General features: G+C 38.5%; 2 protein-coding genes across 5 annotated transcripts in view; one reads left to right on the top strand and one right to left on the bottom strand.

Moving 5' to 3' along the window:
• EIF2AK2 (eukaryotic translation initiation factor 2 alpha kinase 2) overlaps nucleotides 1-4,972 on the top strand; it is a 38,789-nt gene extending 33,817 nt beyond the window's left edge. For all 3 annotated transcript variants that reach the window (XM_049095636.1, XM_025454164.3, XM_025454165.3), the window contains one exon: nucleotides 60-4,972. In XM_049095636.1, coding sequence (XP_048951593.1) covers nucleotides 60-179 — 120 coding nt within the window. In that variant the 3' untranslated portion in view covers nucleotides 180-4,972. The remainder of the gene's footprint in view (nucleotides 1-59) is intronic.
• On the bottom strand, nucleotides 4,973-18,007 carry GPATCH11 (G-patch domain containing 11). 2 transcript variants are annotated; one of them, XM_025454183.3, is made up of 9 exons: nucleotides 17,830-18,007; nucleotides 12,942-13,013; nucleotides 12,188-12,414; nucleotides 11,332-11,373; nucleotides 10,380-10,500; nucleotides 10,138-10,228; nucleotides 9,196-9,306; nucleotides 8,164-8,245; nucleotides 4,973-7,484 (listed from the first exon to the last, which is right to left on the bottom strand). In XM_025454183.3, the coding sequence occupies exons 2-9, from the start codon at nucleotides 12,998-13,000 to the stop codon at nucleotides 7,429-7,431; spliced, it is 789 nt and encodes a 262-aa protein (XP_025309968.3). In that variant the 5' UTR covers nucleotides 13,001-13,013; nucleotides 17,830-18,007; the 3' UTR covers nucleotides 4,973-7,428. The 2 variants fall into 2 exon arrangements, with proteins under 2 accessions (XP_025309968.3, XP_025309967.3); XM_025454182.3 differs by having other exon boundaries at nucleotides 17,924-18,000.
• Nucleotides 18,008-18,021: the final 14 nt, after the last annotated feature.

Below are 18,021 nucleotides of genomic sequence, written 5' to 3'. Positions count from 1 at the left end.
ATAATCAGAATTTTATTTATTTCAATGTTCTGTTTCTTACTTTTGACTCATCATTACAGAAACAACTTCTGCAAAAATTACTATCACTTGAGCCCATGAAACGACCTAATGCATCTGAAATACTGGAGACTTTGAAGGATTGGAAGAATGTTGCAGGAAAAAAGTCAAGGACATATTAGAGCCCTTCTAAAAAAGTATTCTGCTTTGGATATTCAATTTTTTCCATAATGGTCTAAAATCTTCTAGGGTATTTACCTTCTATTTTCATTTTTCCCTTAAATTTTCACTACATTTTAGAAGGCTCAATTTTTTTTTTTTTTTTACTTCAGAGACATTCATACATTTGCCTTTTTCCTGGCTCGTCTCCTTATTATAAACATAGGGGGAGAAATCTCTCAAATTTTTTATATCAATTAGTAAATCAGCTAATAATTGTTTATTTAATGTTCACTGTTTCTAAGCCAAAAAATATAACGTCCTTTCCTGTCTTAAATAGCTGACAAGCTAGCTAGAGAAATAGGGGACCCATAAAAAGTGATATACAATCATTTTGGAAAACAATTTGGTCTGATCTGATTAAGTTGAAGGCGTATATACCCTCAAAGCCATCAATTCCATTCCTACATGAATACCTACAAGAATGTTCATAGAAGCTCTGTTTATAATGGCCAAAAGAATAAAAAACAATCTCCATCACAAGAAGAATGGATAAATTGTATTTGTCATAAATGTCACTCATTTGTGACACATTGTAATACTACATAGCAGTGAAAATGGATGAATTACAAGCTAAATGCAGTAACATGATACATCTCATAGGAACATAATGTTAGCAAACAAAGCTGGTTACAGAAAATGTGGACAGAATGGTTCTTTACATAAAGTTCCAGAGAATGCTAAATGACATAATTTTGTTTAGAAATTCAAAAAATGTGGCAAAAAACAATACAGGGAAAGAAAGGAATAAGAAATATTAAATCCCATATTGGTTCTCTGAGGAGGGATGGAAGTGGTGCGACTAGCGAGGTGAAGTGCAAAGGTTCACTGTTTTTTCTTAAACTGGCTGTTGAGTTTACTACAGTTTACTGCATAGTCATTTTTTTATCTTAAATACATTTTGTATCTATTAGAACAAACACTTTAGAGAGATAACTGTGCTGGGAGACAGTAGGGAAACACAGAGAATAGTGGGTTTGTGGGAGATCACTTTCTACTGAGGTATCATAGTGCAGGGCTTAGACGTGGCATTCCAGTGAGACTCAGGTGAGGGATTTAGATGAGTAGAGAGGAACTGTATGGGCAGTATTCTGGGCAAGAGGCGTGACTTAAATTCTGGAAAAGAAACACCTGAGAAACATTGGATATACTGGTTTGTTTCTCTGAGTTGTTGGAGGGACTAGCAGAAGATACTTTGGGTGCCTTCTTGGATTGATGGTTGATTCAAACTTTATAGCAATCAACTACCATTCTAAAATTGCCTTATACTTTTACAATTCTTAAAATATATGTATCTGAGATGAAATGTTTAGAAGTCTAAATACCACCTTTTCCAACACTCCATTATCCAGGACACTGACTAGAAACATAAACTCACAACAGTGTTGACCATAACTTGAGGCTCCTGGCATATTCAGCTTTGGTTATGGAATAATGAATGATTCCAATATTATTCATACTTATTTTTATGATTTTTTATGTTAAAACATACATTAAATCAGAATAGGGGTTGCCTGGGTGGCTCAGTCGGTTAAGCATCAAACTTCATTTTAGCTCAGGTCATGATCTCACGATGGTTGGATCGAGCCCCATGTGTGGCTCTGCGCTCAGTGGGTCATCTGCTTCTCTCCCTCTCTTAAATTTTTTTAAAAATTTATTTTATTTATTTGAGAGAGAGCATGAGCAGGGGAAGGAGCAGAGGGAGACTCCCTACTGAGCAGAGAGCCCAATGTGGGGCTCAATCCTAGGACCCTGAGAGCATGACCTGAGCTGAAGGCAGATGCTTAACTGACTGTGCCCAATAGCAAGCCCAATAGCACTTGCCCAACTGACCAAGTGCCCCAATAAATAAACTCTTAAAAAAAAAGAGACTAGAATTGTGAAACTCTATGTACCCATCACCCAGTTTCAACAACCATCAGTAATATTCTACCTTTCTTATATGTCTCCCCCTTCCTTTTTAGAAATTTTTTTTTACTAGTATATACTAAAGCGAATCTCAGGCATTAAATTATTTCATTGTAAATCCTTAAAAATGTATCCCTGACATAAGATCATTTGAATTTTAATAAAACCATGATACATTGTCATTCAGAAAAATTAGTAAGATTTCCTTGTCACATAATTTTATCTATTCAGTTTTCTTTACAAAAATATATTTCACTGCTTGTCTAAATCAGGATCCAACATTGCTGTAGCTGATGTCTCTTTTACTCTGTAACATTTACCCCTGTTTTAAACTTTACCTCTTGCCACTTATTTGAGGAAGCAACTGGATCACATATCTTATAGAATTTCCTTCAATCAAGATTTGACTGATAGCATCCCCATCATGTCTAGTTAGAGCTAGAAGCTTGATTTGATTCTGGTTCAAAAATTTTCCCCCCAAGAATACTGCATAGGTGATACTATATACTTTTTTTTTGCATCACTTCAGGAGGAATATGTTTGGTTGTTCCATTTTTGGTGATCTTAAGATGGATCAGTGGGCTCCTCTCCATCTTCCACCTAACAGTTTTAGCAACCATTGATGATTGTTTGGATCTATTATTTCATTAGAGGTTGCAAAATAGGGATTTTTGGATTTTATCAAACCTCTTTGTCATCTGTGATTCTTCTATATTTACTCTAAAGCTGAATGGGACAGATGGTATAAATACTTATTTTTAGAATGAGTTGGTGCCCTGGCAACTTCCAAAGGTGACAAATGAGGTTTTTGTTTTTTGAGCGGGAGTGTGACCCAACCAGTTCATTGAAGCAGTGTGTTTAAAATGGGTTAGAGCAGGAAGAGACTGTATATGAAAGAGAGAAAAAATAGTGGAGTCAGAACCAAGAGGAGTTGGTAACTAATTGTGGGAATTAAGGAGAAGATATGCAGCAGACATTACCTCCAGGTTTGTTTGAAAGAGAATGACTGGATGCCATTACAGGAAATAACAGGCCTCCATCACATTAATCCCCCAAAAGCCACACATCCTTGAGAGGTATTTTGTGTCACAGTTTTGTCTATTATACAATTTTTCGTTAGAATTTAAACCAATAGTGAGGCCACCTCATGTCTGTCCACATGGTGAGATGGAGCATGCATGGGAGGCAAAATGTTAGCTTTCGTTTGGAGATGCCGTGTTTGTGTTGCTGCCAGAATATTCAAGTGAAGATGTAGAGCCGACTGTAGGAAACACGATACGGACATGACAGAAAGGATGGAATTATACACAAAATGATGTGTTATGTTATCTGGAAGTAACCCCTGAAGCTCAATATATAGCTCAATCCAGGGGGTTGCCAACAGAGATTATATAGAGGAGAGCAGGATGAGGAACAAAGTATGGCAGACAGTCCATTTAGATACTTATTCTTTGTATCTAAATATCCACCCAGACGTTAATGTCTGTGATTCTGTATCTAGGACTATGGCCTATCCCAATCCTACATTTCCTCAGATGAATTGACTATGGTTGACAGATACATGGTGGCCTCACTGTTGGTTTAAACTCTGACTAAAAGCTGTATAACTGGTAAAACTGTGAGGCAAATCTCTCTCAAATATGTGTGGCTCTTCAGGGGTTGATTTGAGACCTGTGTCCATTTTCTATGACTGCTGTAACAAATTACCACAAACCTGAAGGCTTAAAACAACATACATTTATTCTCTTACGGTATTGAAGGTCAGAAATCTGAAATGAGTTACACTGGGCTAAAGTTGAAGTGTTGGCAGGGCCATGCTCCTCTGGGGGTTCCCACTCCATGACCCATGATCACTGTTACCATGTAGGCTGGCTGTGTGACTTGAATAAGGTTTTGCACTTAATGGCTCCCTGCTATGGTTTCTACCTAAAATTCATTTTTTTAAAATAAAATTTTACTGATATATAATTCACAAAGCATGCAATTTCACCCATTTAAACTATATAGTTCAGTGGTGTCAAGTATGTTCAGAGTTGTGCAGCCATTACAAAAGGAAAACCCATACCCATTAGCACTCTCCTCATCTTCCCCACAAAGCTCAGCAACCACTAATTTACCTTCCATCTCTACAGATTCAGCCACTCTGGACATTTCATTTAAATAGAATCATAGGATATGTGGTCTTTTTCACTTAGCATAATGTTTTCAAGGTTCACCCATGTCATGGCATAGATTGGTACTTCATTCCTTTTTATTGCCAACTCATTATCAATTATATGGATGTATCACATTTTATTTATTCATCAGTGGATGGACATTTGGGTTGTTTCCACTTTCCTATTATGAACAATGCTACTATGAATATTCCTGTACAAGTTTTATGTGAACATATGTTTTCATTTCTCTTGGATAAATGCCTGGGAGTGGAAGGAAGTGCTGGGTCATACTGTAACCCTCATAACTTTGTGTATCAAGGTTTTCAGGACCAAATTCAGAGTGACGTCATAGTGTTCTGTCAACCCCACTCAGAATTAAATTTCTCCCTGCTACTGCTATTGTTCAGCACCTCAGTGTTATGCTCACCGATCTGCCTTGGAACTCAGTAATCCTATATGGCTCTTTTTGTGAATTACAGGAAAGCAGGGAAAGGCTCTTTCATTTTTATATGCCCAAGGCATAAAGCAGGAACTCTGCAAGTGCTTTTGAATTGGTGGGAAATAAAAGTATTAAGAATTTCATATGCTTGATCCTACAGACTGTGTCTAATACTAAATAATGATCACTTTCAAATTTCGACAATTAAATGACAAATAACACTTAAAAAATAAAGGTGTTTAAGGCAAACCAATTTCATGCATTAAAGTCTGTTTATTTTGGCTTATAGAAGCTCTGGTGTTTTGGATTTATATTAAGAAAATGAAACACTTAAGTAATTATAGATAGGACTGAAAATAAACAGGACAATATAAGTATAATGACAACATGAGTTAAAGTTTCAAATTTCACATAAATTTCACTGAAGCAAATTCAAATTCACTAAAGCAAATTTAAAAATTCTTTTTAATGTTTTGTTTCCCTTGGTTTTCATTGTCATTATGATATCAACAGACTTTTATTAATAAAAATAAATTTTTACTCATATTGAAAGCCTGTGTTTTTCATTGTTGATGGATAAGACTGGAGGGATGTTTCCCGCTGTCCAAGGTAGGCCTAGTTCTAGCCCTTGACCTGGAAACACAGACTATAACTCTGGTGGAGTCCTAGATCCCATCAAGGTTATCTGCACATTCTCAGCCTAATTACGCATGAACACCTTAAAAATATTCTTGGCCACTAGGCAGGTGGGAAGTTGTTCCAATAGTTAGTAACTGGAGAAAAAGCTGGTGCCTAACTCTGTTCCATCTAGAACAATCCACGTGGCTTTGGGAATGGCTACATGAATGTCAGCATACTGGCTGAAATGACAATAACACATCTGACTGTAATTCCAAGGAAAGATGAACTCCTTTGTTTTAGCTATTAATTCAATTTTATTTTTTAAGTGAAAAAGTAAATATTAAATACTATTATCCAACTGTATAAACTCTAGATTATATATATAAATATGTATATTTATATTCACAAAAATAGTAATTCATTTTCTGGATGAAGAACAGAGGCTTGGAAGTTAACTAGGTGATTCACAAGCTCTGCTGAGTCTCAGAATCAAGGGTAGTAATGTTCAGGCCACACCGACCAATTACATCTGAATCTCTTGGGGTAGGATGTTCATATTATCCTTTTTTAAAGTTCCCCAAGCTAAACATGATAACAAATGAATTAGGTCATATTAGGGCAGAGGCCGACACAAGTTGTACTATTGATTATCTTAACTCAAATATAACTTAGCTTTTGCTGTGTTCTTGGGTGTGAGGTTTCTAATAAAAGGAAGGAAGTTGATCCTTTGCTCAATGGTACTGAAAGGTGAGCTATAAAATTGTACCCCAAGAATGTAACAGTGCTCTATTTCTAACCTGTAGAACTACTCTTCATCCACAGGTGCTTATCAGGCTCATTCTTCGAACTTCAAAAGAAATACAGATATCCAGAAATTATTCTAGACCAGCTGAATCAAAATCATTAGGGGAGGCACCTGAGCTTGTAAATTTTTAAAAAAGTTCATGATTTTTGATGCCAAATTTTGGCTAAAGATCTTTAGAGGTGTGCCACATGGTATGTGCTTAGCTAAATTTGGTTAAATTATAGGGAAGCAGATTTTTAGAAAAATGACTTTAAAGAATCACAGTTATCCAGCAATGGAACAATCTATTTTAAGGCAGTGAGCTCTCAATGGCTAGAAAAATAAAGGCAGAGGTTGGATTACCACCTGCTGGGAATGTTATCCAAAGGCCCTCAAATTTAGTAAGTAGTTGGATCACCTGATATCTAAGGTTACTCCCAATTCTTAAGTTTCTCTAGCCAAAACCTGCAATCGATCACCTACAATGGATGTTCACATTGTTGTGAAAACTCATGATTTTTCCAGAAGTATCATAATGATTTTGTTTCTAAAACTGGCTAGAATGAAGTAATGTCAATGAAGTAGTGTTAATGGAACATTGCCTCTTATACTGGTCTTACCAAGGGGAATACCTTTCCCTCCTCATGCTCGCATGGACAGAAGGGACTTTTTCTTCCTCCCTGGGAGATAGAAGTGTGGGAACAAGCTCTGTGAATCCTCATTCATTTCCTCTCAAAAGACTCTCATCTGATGAGTGATTTTGGGAGCAGGAACTCAGCACGTGTGGCCCAGCCCCCAGTGGGTTCTCTCACCTTGAAAGCTAAATGGTCTCAGAATGCCAAGGTGGGCTCTATCTCTGGCAAGGCAAAGGTCTGCAGTTGTATGTAGGCAGAGAGATATTTTAGGGAGCCTGATAGGAAAACAAGACAACCTGGCTCTCTACTTTGGCTTCCCTGATAATAAAGCTGACATTTTGATCTCTCTCTGACTCCCATGTTTTATTTCTTAATTTGTTCCAAAGAAGAGGGGAATAAGAGAGTTACCTATTGGTGTCCTTAAGCCCCATAAGCATCACAATCGAGTCATAAATTGTAATTGCCCTTGAGTTCTGAGATAGCATTCCATTATTTTCTTGAAACTGATGAACAACCATAAAGTACAAAGTATTTCCAAAGTTACAGAAAGAACACAACATAGAAAAGGCCATCTTTCTTTACTGACATAATTTGGGAATTCTAACTGCTCAACTATCTGTTTTTAGCAAACAATAACATTTTCTAAGATTGTACTTATTGAGAGTAATCTTAGTCGTGATCTGCGGCAGTTGGTCCTGGGCAATTTGAAGAGAGGTCTTCTTTATCTGTGATTTATGTGAGAAAAATAAAAGATTAATGGGATTTATCCAGTAAACGATTCCAGAAAATTATATTAACATATTTTGTAGCTGTGTTTGCTACTTGGCTAAATCAGGAAAAGATACAACAATAACCAACAAGTCCTTACTGTCAAGTATAAAGTCCCTAAATTCCAGTTAACAGAGCCAACTTCGGCGAATGTATTAGAAGGGAAAGTACTCGGCTCTATAACACATCTGGCAAATTGTAAACCTATTTCTTTCCTTACAATAAAAAATAAAATGGGAGCGGATTTCAACATTCTGATTTTTATAGTTCAGGGACAATATTCTAACTACATAAAAGCTAGTTCTATAAATTTTAAATATCTTTCGAGTATTATAGCTGCAGAAAGAATCTTTAAACATGAAGCATGAAAACAAATCATCATTCCTAAGTAACTCAAATTCTTCATTTTGAAATAGAAGACCGAAAAATTCCCTCTGCACATTTAGTTTCTGAAAAATTAAAAGCACCTTTAATAAGGCCTCAATTATTAAGACATTGATCCCACATTGCCATTTGGATGGAATAAGAAATTCCATCATCTATGGAAAATGTGACTTTCACACACACACACAGAAAGTAAAAAATATCAAAGAAGATTTGTATTCAGTATCTAAAAAGTATGAAGCATCCTCTTACCTTCATAGGCTGTTCCACACCAAATACAATACAGATGTTCTTCTCTTAAATAACCAGTCAGTATTTGTAATTTTTCCAGTATCTGGATAGAGAACATAGGCACATTAATAGTTCAAACTGAATAGAATCTTGGTTTTATGGTATCTTGGATCCTGCCAAATCAGCCCAAGGCCATAAATCTTCTGCTATTCTCTTAACCAGGTACCAAGGGCAGAACATGTATATTAGAACACGTCCCAGTTTATCAGCCACCCTGATATTTTCACAAGTTTGCCAGGCACAAAGAGACACTTGGTAACATTTAGAAAATAGGTTTGGGTAGGCTCTGTTTTAATCAGAATCCTTAAAAAAAAAAAAATCCTTTAAAGACCCCTTCTACTTTCAAAGAATCTTCCTCTCCCATGGGCCAAGAGTGAACACTGCCTCCCTCTGTCCTTAAAATTCCCATCAATGGTCTCTCAGTTAAGTGGAACATTGGTTTTGCAAATTGTACAAGTTTCTTGCAAATGCTTATATACAGGTAACCATAGAAATGTCCTTCCTTCATTGAATAATCTCCACTTCCTTTGAACTGTGGTTTTTTTTTTTTTTTTTTTGCTTTATTTATGAGTAGAGGAGAGAGGTACTCCTACAGAATCACTTACAGAAATTTAATAGGCAACAAGGTAGAAATTAAAATAATTTACATTTGCAGCTCATCCATCATCCAAACTGAAGCGGAGATGAGAGTATAAACTGAAGCTAAGGGAAGAAAGTATATAAAGTTTGGTTTGGGGTTAATAAAATAACCTTATAATGTAGTGGTTCTCAACAGGGGCTGATTTTCCCCCTCAGGGACATTTAGTAATGTCTGGAGACATTTCTGGTTGTCACAGGGGGAGGTGGAACTGGCATCCAAAGGGTGGAAGCCAGGGATAGGGATGCTGCTACAAGGCAAAGAACAGCATCTCCCAACAAATAACTACCCAGCTCAAAGTGTTAATGGTGCCAAGGCTGAGACAGCCTGCTCAAGGAACTGGTGCCAAAACATACACTTAAGTCTTCATTTTTATAGTCATCTTCATCTTGCTCTTTTTCCTCCTCTTCGTCAGTCTCCTCTTCGAGCCCCAACCAGTACCATGCTTCCCTAGGAACCTGAATGTTCTGAAAATGCAGAATTACTCCCAATTAAACACAAGTATGTTCATGTCAACATGAATTCATGTTCTTTCAATTAAATATTTTCTGAGTGGTTGCTCCAAGAGTAAAACACTATGCCCTATAAACCATGGGGATGAAGATCCAGTTCAAAGAATGTCCCCAAGTTGTCACTGGTCTAATAGGGAAAAGACGCTACATGTATACGTAGCCTAATGGGTATGAGATAATACATATACGCTAGAAATCCTAAGGGTCATGACACAGACACAAAGTGATATGAAAATATAGAAAAGTGAGAAATGGCTTCCAGTTGTCTATTTACATATGAGGAAAATTTTAAAACATTTTTGAGACTTTAAATGAAGTAATTTCATTTTGATGGAAATACCAAAATAAAAAAAATAAAAGCAAAAATGGAATTTTAAAAATCACTCACATCTGAAATAGACAGTAGTCTACCACGATTTTACTGATTAGAAACACAAGAGGTACTGAAAATAGGCTATTCTTATTAATTAAGTATTCTGGTGAACAGAATTTCTACATGCACCAGCTCCAAGTCATCAATACTTGAATAAACAGGGGATAATTAAATACAAAAATGTTATTTGACACTCATTGGGTAATTCAGACTACTCCAGTTCTTGCAGCAGACAAGTCATTGTCATATCAATAATTAAGGATCAGTGGTGTGTGTTAGATGAAAGCTTTACTGGGTAGCAGGCTAGATACACTGAGCTTGCAGTTCTTTTCTTTCTTTTTTTTCTAATTACAGGGCAAATCACACTGGATGCCAAAAAAGTATTCCAAACTGAATAGAGGTGAAAGGCTTGCCTTCTGTGTATCCAACTGCTGGCAGGCTCGCTGGCTTCTTCTCAGGTCCCCTTCCAGCTTCACTTCATCTTGCTTATGTTTAAGTCGCAGTCTAGTCGAGAGAAGACAACAGTTCCACTAAGAGTCTGTACTCTTTTTACCCATTGTATGTGCCCAAGTATCAGAAAACACACCACAATAAAGACAATAAACACGATAAAGACAATAAAGAATCCCCAAATAGCTCAAATACAAAGTGTTACCGAAACTGCTCTGCAGCTGTTTCTTCAGCTTGGTTTTTCATGTGAATCTTTCTCCTATAACTTTCTAGTTTTTCCTCTGCTTTCCGTTTCAGTAATGCCTCATGACCAAGGCCGCTTTTTCCTGTTCAAACAGCAAACTCTGCTGAGGAACCTGCTGGCTTCACCTCAAAACACGGCAACTGACATATTTGCAAATTACACACAATTCTAATTTGAGAACAATCATTCAAAATCATTTTACATGAATGACAAGAGAAAGCATTAGAGATTTTTTTTCTAAACACAAACACAATTTGGTTTTTACAAAGATTAGTCTGATCTGATAAGACAGTCACACTATACAAGATTTTTTAAATTGGGAAAATAGTATCAACTGTCATACTTTCATATAAACATAATGAATAAATAAAATATATATAGTTTTCCCTTCATTCAAAGTATTAAGAAAAACATTGAATGGATAAATCTGTCTTGGAAACTTTTAGGACATTTCAATGGACAAAAATAGCTTTCCACTTTTAATAGTTACAATTTTTTCCCACATTTTTGTGATTTAAATTTTATTTTACATTCACTGAAACTTTTATTTTTAGTTTAAAAGATTTAGGGATCCCCGGGTGGCGCAGCGGTTTAGCGCCTGCTTTTGGCTCAGGGCACGATCCTGGAGACCCGGGATCGAATCCCATGTCGGGCTCCTGGTGCATGGAGCCTGCTTCTCTCTCTGCCTATGTCTCTGCCTCTCTCTCTCTCTGTGTGTGACTATCATAAAAAAAAAAAAAAAAAAAAAAAAAATTAAAAGATTTAGAAGTTTAAGAAACATTTTACTGAGTGCTTCCTGTGATAAGAACTGTAATAGCGCTACCATAAAAAAAGTATTTAATAAACAAATACATGTGCTAGATTTAAGCGTAAGTTATTATTACTGGTAAATATGCTCAAAATAATTATATACCTGTTTTGACGTTAAGGGGGATTGGCTCAACAATACCATCTCCTAAGAAAAGAGAACAAAACACACAAACTACTTTAGAAATGCTTCCTCAAACTATAGGTGAGCATGGTATGCAATGTGACAATGTTCTATACATACCCTCCAGTTTCAATGCCACTTCAAACTGAAAACTGACTATACTCTATAATCAACTACTTTCTTTGCCTTCAGATACCTGTTCCTCATAAGGCTGACCCACAGCCTCCTATGCCATCTGAAGGTAGAGTTTCAAGAAGTGAAAATACTGATTCTCTATGTCCAAGAGGGTAGTAGTTTCTAGAGAAAGCAAAACCTTGGTAGGTGAGGATCAAATCAATTACAATAAAGAACAGAAAGACAGCTCATAGAAGCTGCTACAAATCTATGCCATCTACATCTTAATAAACTTTCCGCTTTCTAAAAGGGAAGTGAGAATTGAGCTTATCCAACCATGTGCTCCCTAAAGCAGTTGCCATGGGTACAGAGTGAGCAGTGCAGAGTCCTGCCATCCTCCTCAATGTTACTTCACTGTCCTTTGGCCGTTCGTACTTTTCAACCCTTCTCTCACCACCAGTCTTAGCTGCTGCCTTCACTGTTAGCCTTGTACATCCCAGATATTAGGGCCTTGAAGGCTGAGCTGGGTTGATAAGTAGCTCTTGATGGCAAATGGTTGTCTAAATGTAGGAAGATGAAAGTTCTCCATATGCTTCTTAGCATATAAGAGACTAATTAACTCAGTTGTTTTAATTTTGGCATAGTTGGGTAAAGTCTCTGGGACTCATCAATAAATCACCACTTGGTGGCTAGGAACACCTGTTTATGTCCAGACAGAACTTACCACTCTTGCCAAGGGCCTGACCACTTTTATATCCCATCTTTTGCAGCAAGGCAAATCCTTTGTTTTCACAGCCTAGTGCATTCTTCAACCCAATGTCACGTCTTTCTTCTTCTTCTTCTTTTAAACTCTTCTGCCTATTTTTCAAATTAGCTTCCTGTTGCTTTTCTTCTTTCCGACGGGCTTCTCGGATCTGCCTTAGCATTGGCAATCCTGGTCTAATGTCTTGTCTAAAGAGTAAGGGGAAACGTTATATTAAATGAGTATATTACGTTTTTTCATAACTTTGCTACTTATTAACTTGACACTACTTAAAAGTTAAGCACCACTTCTATGATCACCTTTGTTATTATTGATATTAGAACATAATCAGTGACCTCCAAGACTGGCTGTTTTAGTAAACATAATAAAGGCTGGTGACAGATTGCAGGAAACTGAAGGAAGTAGAGTTGAAGAAATAGTAATTTTACACTAATTTTTCTAGGAAGTTGGAAATTATAAAGAACAAAGTTTAATATTAGCTAGAAGAAACAGTAAGATAAAATAAAGAAGAGTAAATTTCCTTGGAAGAGAAGAATAACAAGAATTGAGGGTAGAAGTCAAATGTTGAACATTAAGAGGGAAGTATCTTTGTATGGATATCTAGTGAGCATTTCCACAAATCAATAAAACTGACTTTCCAATTCCCATTTAAAATCAATGTTCTTACTTAGGAGTCTCCTACATATCATTATGCGAGGTGTACGCATTTACTTACTGGACATTAATGAAGGAATCAGACATATAGTCCTCTTCTTCTGCCATGTTCAACTTCATATGGCAAAGGTATCTACAAATCAAATAGGATAAAGTAACAATACTCATTATTTTAGTTTATAATGGAAGTAGGCCTTTCTCTGGAGCTCTCCCACACAACCAAGTGCCTCCCAACATCTTCCTGTGTGAAGCTCTCCAACAACTCATTCTCTTCCACCTCATATCTCCTTCATCCCCTACTATTTTCTTTTTTTAAATTTTATTTATTTATTCATGAAAGACATGGAGAGAGAGAGGCAGAGTCATAGGCAGAGAGAGAAGCAGGCTCCATGCAAGAAGCCCAGTGTGGGACTTGATCCCGAGACTCCAGGGTCACTCCCTGGGCGAAAGGCAGATGCTCAATCACTGAGCCACACAGGCATCCCCATCCCCTATCATTTTCTTTCTTTCTTTCTTTTTTTAAGACTCTATTATTTTCAAATGAATGTCAGTACAATCTGCCTAGTCTTGACCTCTTATAAGCCTCTGCCAAGCCTTCCTCTACAACACCCTTTTTTCCTATAGTTGTGACCATTGCTTTAGTTCAGGCATTTCTTTCTCACCTAAACTATTAGAATTTCTAGTTGGTTTCATTGCATTTGGCCTCTCCTCTTCCAATCTGTTTCCTACATGCTATTTGGTTTTTTTTTAAAGACAACTTTTTAAAAAGTTTATTTATTTTTTTTTTAGTAATCTCTATATCAAACGTGGGGCTAAAATTCAGGACTCTGAGATCAAGAATCACATGCTCTTCCCACTGAGCCAGCCAGGTGCTCCTCTAGAGTGGTTTTTTAAAAAAACATAAGTCAGGTCAGGGCACCTGGGTGGCTCAGTGGTTGAACATCTGTCTTTGGCTCAGGTTGTGATCCAAAGGTGCTGGGATCCCAGGATCCTGGGATTGAGTTCCACATCGGGCTCCCCATGGGGAGCCTGCTTCTCCCTCTGCCTATGTCTCTGCCTCTCTCTGTCTTTCATGAATAAATAAATAAAATATTTTTAAAAAGTCGTGTCATTTAACCTATTTCAAATCCTTCACTTTAACACAGGAGCAGGAGGGATCCTTCATAATCTGATCTCTGTAGCTCCTTTAGGATTCAATATTCAAGTCACATGGGCTTCTCATTGCTCTTTGAACTTACTACAGATATTTCCTTCCTCCTAAGTCTAGGCTACCCTCCATAAAATATGCCCTGACCATTCCAGGCTTTGCTCTATAGCATTTCATACTCAAGCTGCTCATTTGGAACTTGATATAGTTAACATCTTACTTATATGAAAACATTTTTTTTTAAGATTTTATTTATCTATTCATGAGACACAGAGAGAGAGAGGCAGAGACACAGGCTGAGGGAGAAGCAGGCTCCATACAAGGAACCCAATGTGGGACTTGATCCCGGGTCTCCAGGATCACACCCTGGGCCAAAGGCAGATGCTAAACTGCTGAGCCACCCAGGGATCCCAATGAAAACATTTTTGAGTAGAGTTTCCATCCAAGATAGTTAAAATCATGTAATTATTTTCCCTTACAGGAATAAAATAATTATCAAGAAAAGTGCATCTCAAACTTTATTATGTATTTAAATTGCCTCAGGATCTTCTTAAGAGCCAGTGTCTGATTCTGAGCTAGAGCATGAAGTTCTGTATTTCTAATAGGCTCCCAGGTGATATCAATGCTACTGGTGCAGGAGTTAGTTACAAAGGGTAGTTATTTGTTGCAGTGCACATATGCTGTTGTTTTTTTTTTTTAAGATTTTATTTATTTATGAAAGAGAGAGAGAGAGAGGCAGAGCACAGGCAGAGGGAGAGAAGCAGGCTCCATGTAGGGAGCCTGATGTGGGACTCTATCCTGGGTCTCCAGGATCAGGCCCTGGGCTGAAGGCGGCGCTAAACCACTGAGCCACCCGGGCTGATCACATATGCTTTTTTGCTTGCACACCATCATTTCCTTTGGGAACTCAGTCCTCTGCCCTCCATGGGGTTCTAGTGGAGGGTGGCAATTTCAGTACCCTATACTCCTCTGGGCACTCCCAATTATAGTACACTATGTACCAGCAACAGAGGAGTGGATGATCAAACCAGGGCACATAAGCATCTCTTTCCTTTCATGATATTAATAGATTATGTGGGGAAAGAGATCTCCACTGGCGTTTCTGAACTGGAAGTATGTGAAGCTGGGCTCCAAATGGCCATTTCCCGATCACTTAAGAGATCCTGTTCCGTAGAATGAAGCCAGATAGAAAAAATGGACGAAGGGAATCCTAAAAGCCATGAGTCTCTAACTCTAGTTCCTAAGTGATTCCTGTAGCCCTTTCTTTGATACTGTGACCTAACATTCTTCCTAGCTATATGGGCTAATAAATTTCTTCATTACTTAAACTTGTTGGAGTAGGGGTTCTGTCAATTGCAACTGAGAGTATGGACAATTACACTGGATGGGAAAATTATTACTGTACTTTTTGTTTTGCTTTTTTCCCCCCCAATTTTTAATGTGTATCTTCCTAACCAGGCTGTAAACCCCAAAGACAAGTTCCCTATATCCCTACCACTGTGGCCCAAGCTTTCACAAATTCTAAATGTTTAGCTATGATAAGAACAAGAGGGGTCTTGGGGCCCCTGGTGGCTCAGTGGTTGAATGTCTGCCTTTGGCTCAGGTTACGATCCCGCAGTCCTGGAATTGATTCCCGCATCGGTCTCCCTGCAGGGAACCTGTTTCTCCCTCTACCTATATCTCTGCCTCTGTGTGTCTTTCATGAATAAATTAATAAAATCTTAAAAAAAAGAAGGGTCTTTACTTTGTGATTTTGTAATAATAGAATACTTTTCTCTCTAGGCTATCATGTCTTAAAACAAATGTACAGGTAATGAATTTTTATAAGGCAAACACTCTTGTAATCAAGTAGTAGGCTCCAAGATGGCCCCTAATGATCTTGACTCTTGGTTCTCCACCTGCTTGTGGAGCCCCCTTCCACAGTGACCAGGATTGACCTATAACTAATAGGGTATTGTGGAAATGATAGAGAGTGACTTCTTGGTCATAAAAGACACTATATAGCTCTTATATCACTCTAACTCTGGATAGATTATCTATTCTAAAGAAAGTCAGCTACCATGCAGTGAGGACATTTAAGCAACTGAAGACCGGACCTCCTGTCCACAACCATTACAAACTTGGGAGCCACAAGAGTGAGACATCTTAGAAAGAGCCTCGAGAGATGCCTGGGTGGCTCAGCGGCTGAGAGTCTGCCTTTGGTTCAGAGTGTGATCCTGGGATCCAGGATCAAGTCCCACATCAGGCTCCCTGCATGGAGCCTGCTTCTCTGTGTGTGTGTCAATCATGAATAAATAAATAAAATCTTAAAAAAAAAAAAAAAGAGCGAGCCTCAAACTTTCAGGTGACTCAGTCTGAGGTAGCATCTTCACTATATCTTCTTAAGAAAGTCTGAGCTAAGCTAAACTACTAACAAATTCCTGACCCATAGAAACTGAGATAATAAGGTGACTATAGTTATTTCAAGCTGCTAAATTTTGGGATAACTTCTTATACTGTAAAAGACAATATAACACATCACCATTATCACCACCCTTGTCAGCTGCCCTCTTTATTCCCTACTAGTTATATAATTTTCTTATTTTTCTTCATAGTTTTGTCATCCATGTGTGCATCCTTAAACATTATAGTTTTTTCTTTTTACTATAAGTTAAAAATATGTAAGATTATACATAGCATTTGTGGTAACTCACCCACGGTCTCTAAACTTCAAATTCTTCATTTCTAATACTAGTGTTTTTATACATAATGGTTTAGTGCTTACCCAGTATCTCAAATATTTTTTATCTTATTTAATCATTAACAACTATATAAGGTAGGAATAGCTAAGTCCAGCTTTTTAGTTGGAGAAATTAACGCTCAGTTTGGCTAAATGACTGGCTCAACACCACAAAAACTCCAGGTCTCGGTGCAAACAGATTATTTTTAAGGGACCCACCTAGCTCTAAAGGGTTAGGCAGATCTCGATGGGAGTTCCAAGTTGTTGTTGTTGTTTTTAACTCCCCCTTTGTGGGTACAATACACTTTAGTATCACTCAGTCGCATCCAGCATAAGGATAAACCCAGTAAAGCGACAATCCGGGAAGAGATGACAGTGGCTTGGACCACAGTAACAGCAGCGGAACTGGTGAGAAGCGGTGGGATTCTGGGTATTTTTTTTAAATTTTTATTTATTTATGATAGTTACAGAGAGAGAGGGGCAGAGGGAGAAGCAGGCTCCATGCACCGGGAGCCCGACGTGGGATTCGATCCCCGGTATCCAGGATCGCGCCCTGGGCCAAAGGCAGGCGCCAAACCGCTGCGCCACCCAGGGATCCCCAGATTCTGGGTATATTTTAAAGGTAGAGTTAACGAGACTGGCTGATAGACCGGAGGCGGTGGGTCAAAGAGCGATGTCAAGGATTTACTCCAAGGCTTTTGGTCTGAATACCTGGAAGAAAGGAGTTACCAGTGTTTGACAGTGGTGAGGCTGTAGCAGGTTTGGCTGGGGTGAGGTCTGGTTTTGTTTTGGCAGAGAGCTGGCAGGGAAGGGGCCACAAGAATGCGGCTTCAGACCTACAGAGAATCCCATTACGCATCCCAGGGGAGAGAAGGGCTACGTAGGGGGACGGGGAGTAGAAAGCGAACAAAAAAGCCTCAGTCCCCAACCACCCCAGGGGCGGCTGATTCCTCCCCGCTGCTAGCAGCCCGCAGACGCGACGACTCACGAGGGGGAATGTAGGTGATGGTGTGACGGGGGAGTCACAGCAAGCGCACAGCCCACCACCCTTCACCATTCTCTCCGGCATCCCCATCCCCTTACCTGGTAGCTCTACTAGCCCCGGACCAGCTGCCGAGAGCGCGCGGTGCGCATGCGCCCACCTACCAGCGCAGGACTTCCGAGCCTCGAGTCTCACCTGAGTTTCCCAAGCAAGCAATCGGAAACCTGCGGCAGGTGCGGCCGGGCGGATGTAGTTAGTGCGCTTGCGCAAAAAAGAGGGCCCGCCTTCCGCGC

This window comes from Canis lupus, chromosome 17 (assembly GCF_003254725.2).
Source record: "Canis lupus dingo isolate Sandy chromosome 17, ASM325472v2, whole genome shotgun sequence".
Lineage (NCBI taxonomy): Eukaryota > Metazoa > Chordata > Mammalia > Carnivora > Canidae > Canis > Canis lupus.
This window is presented reverse-complemented; position numbering and strand designations above follow the sequence as displayed.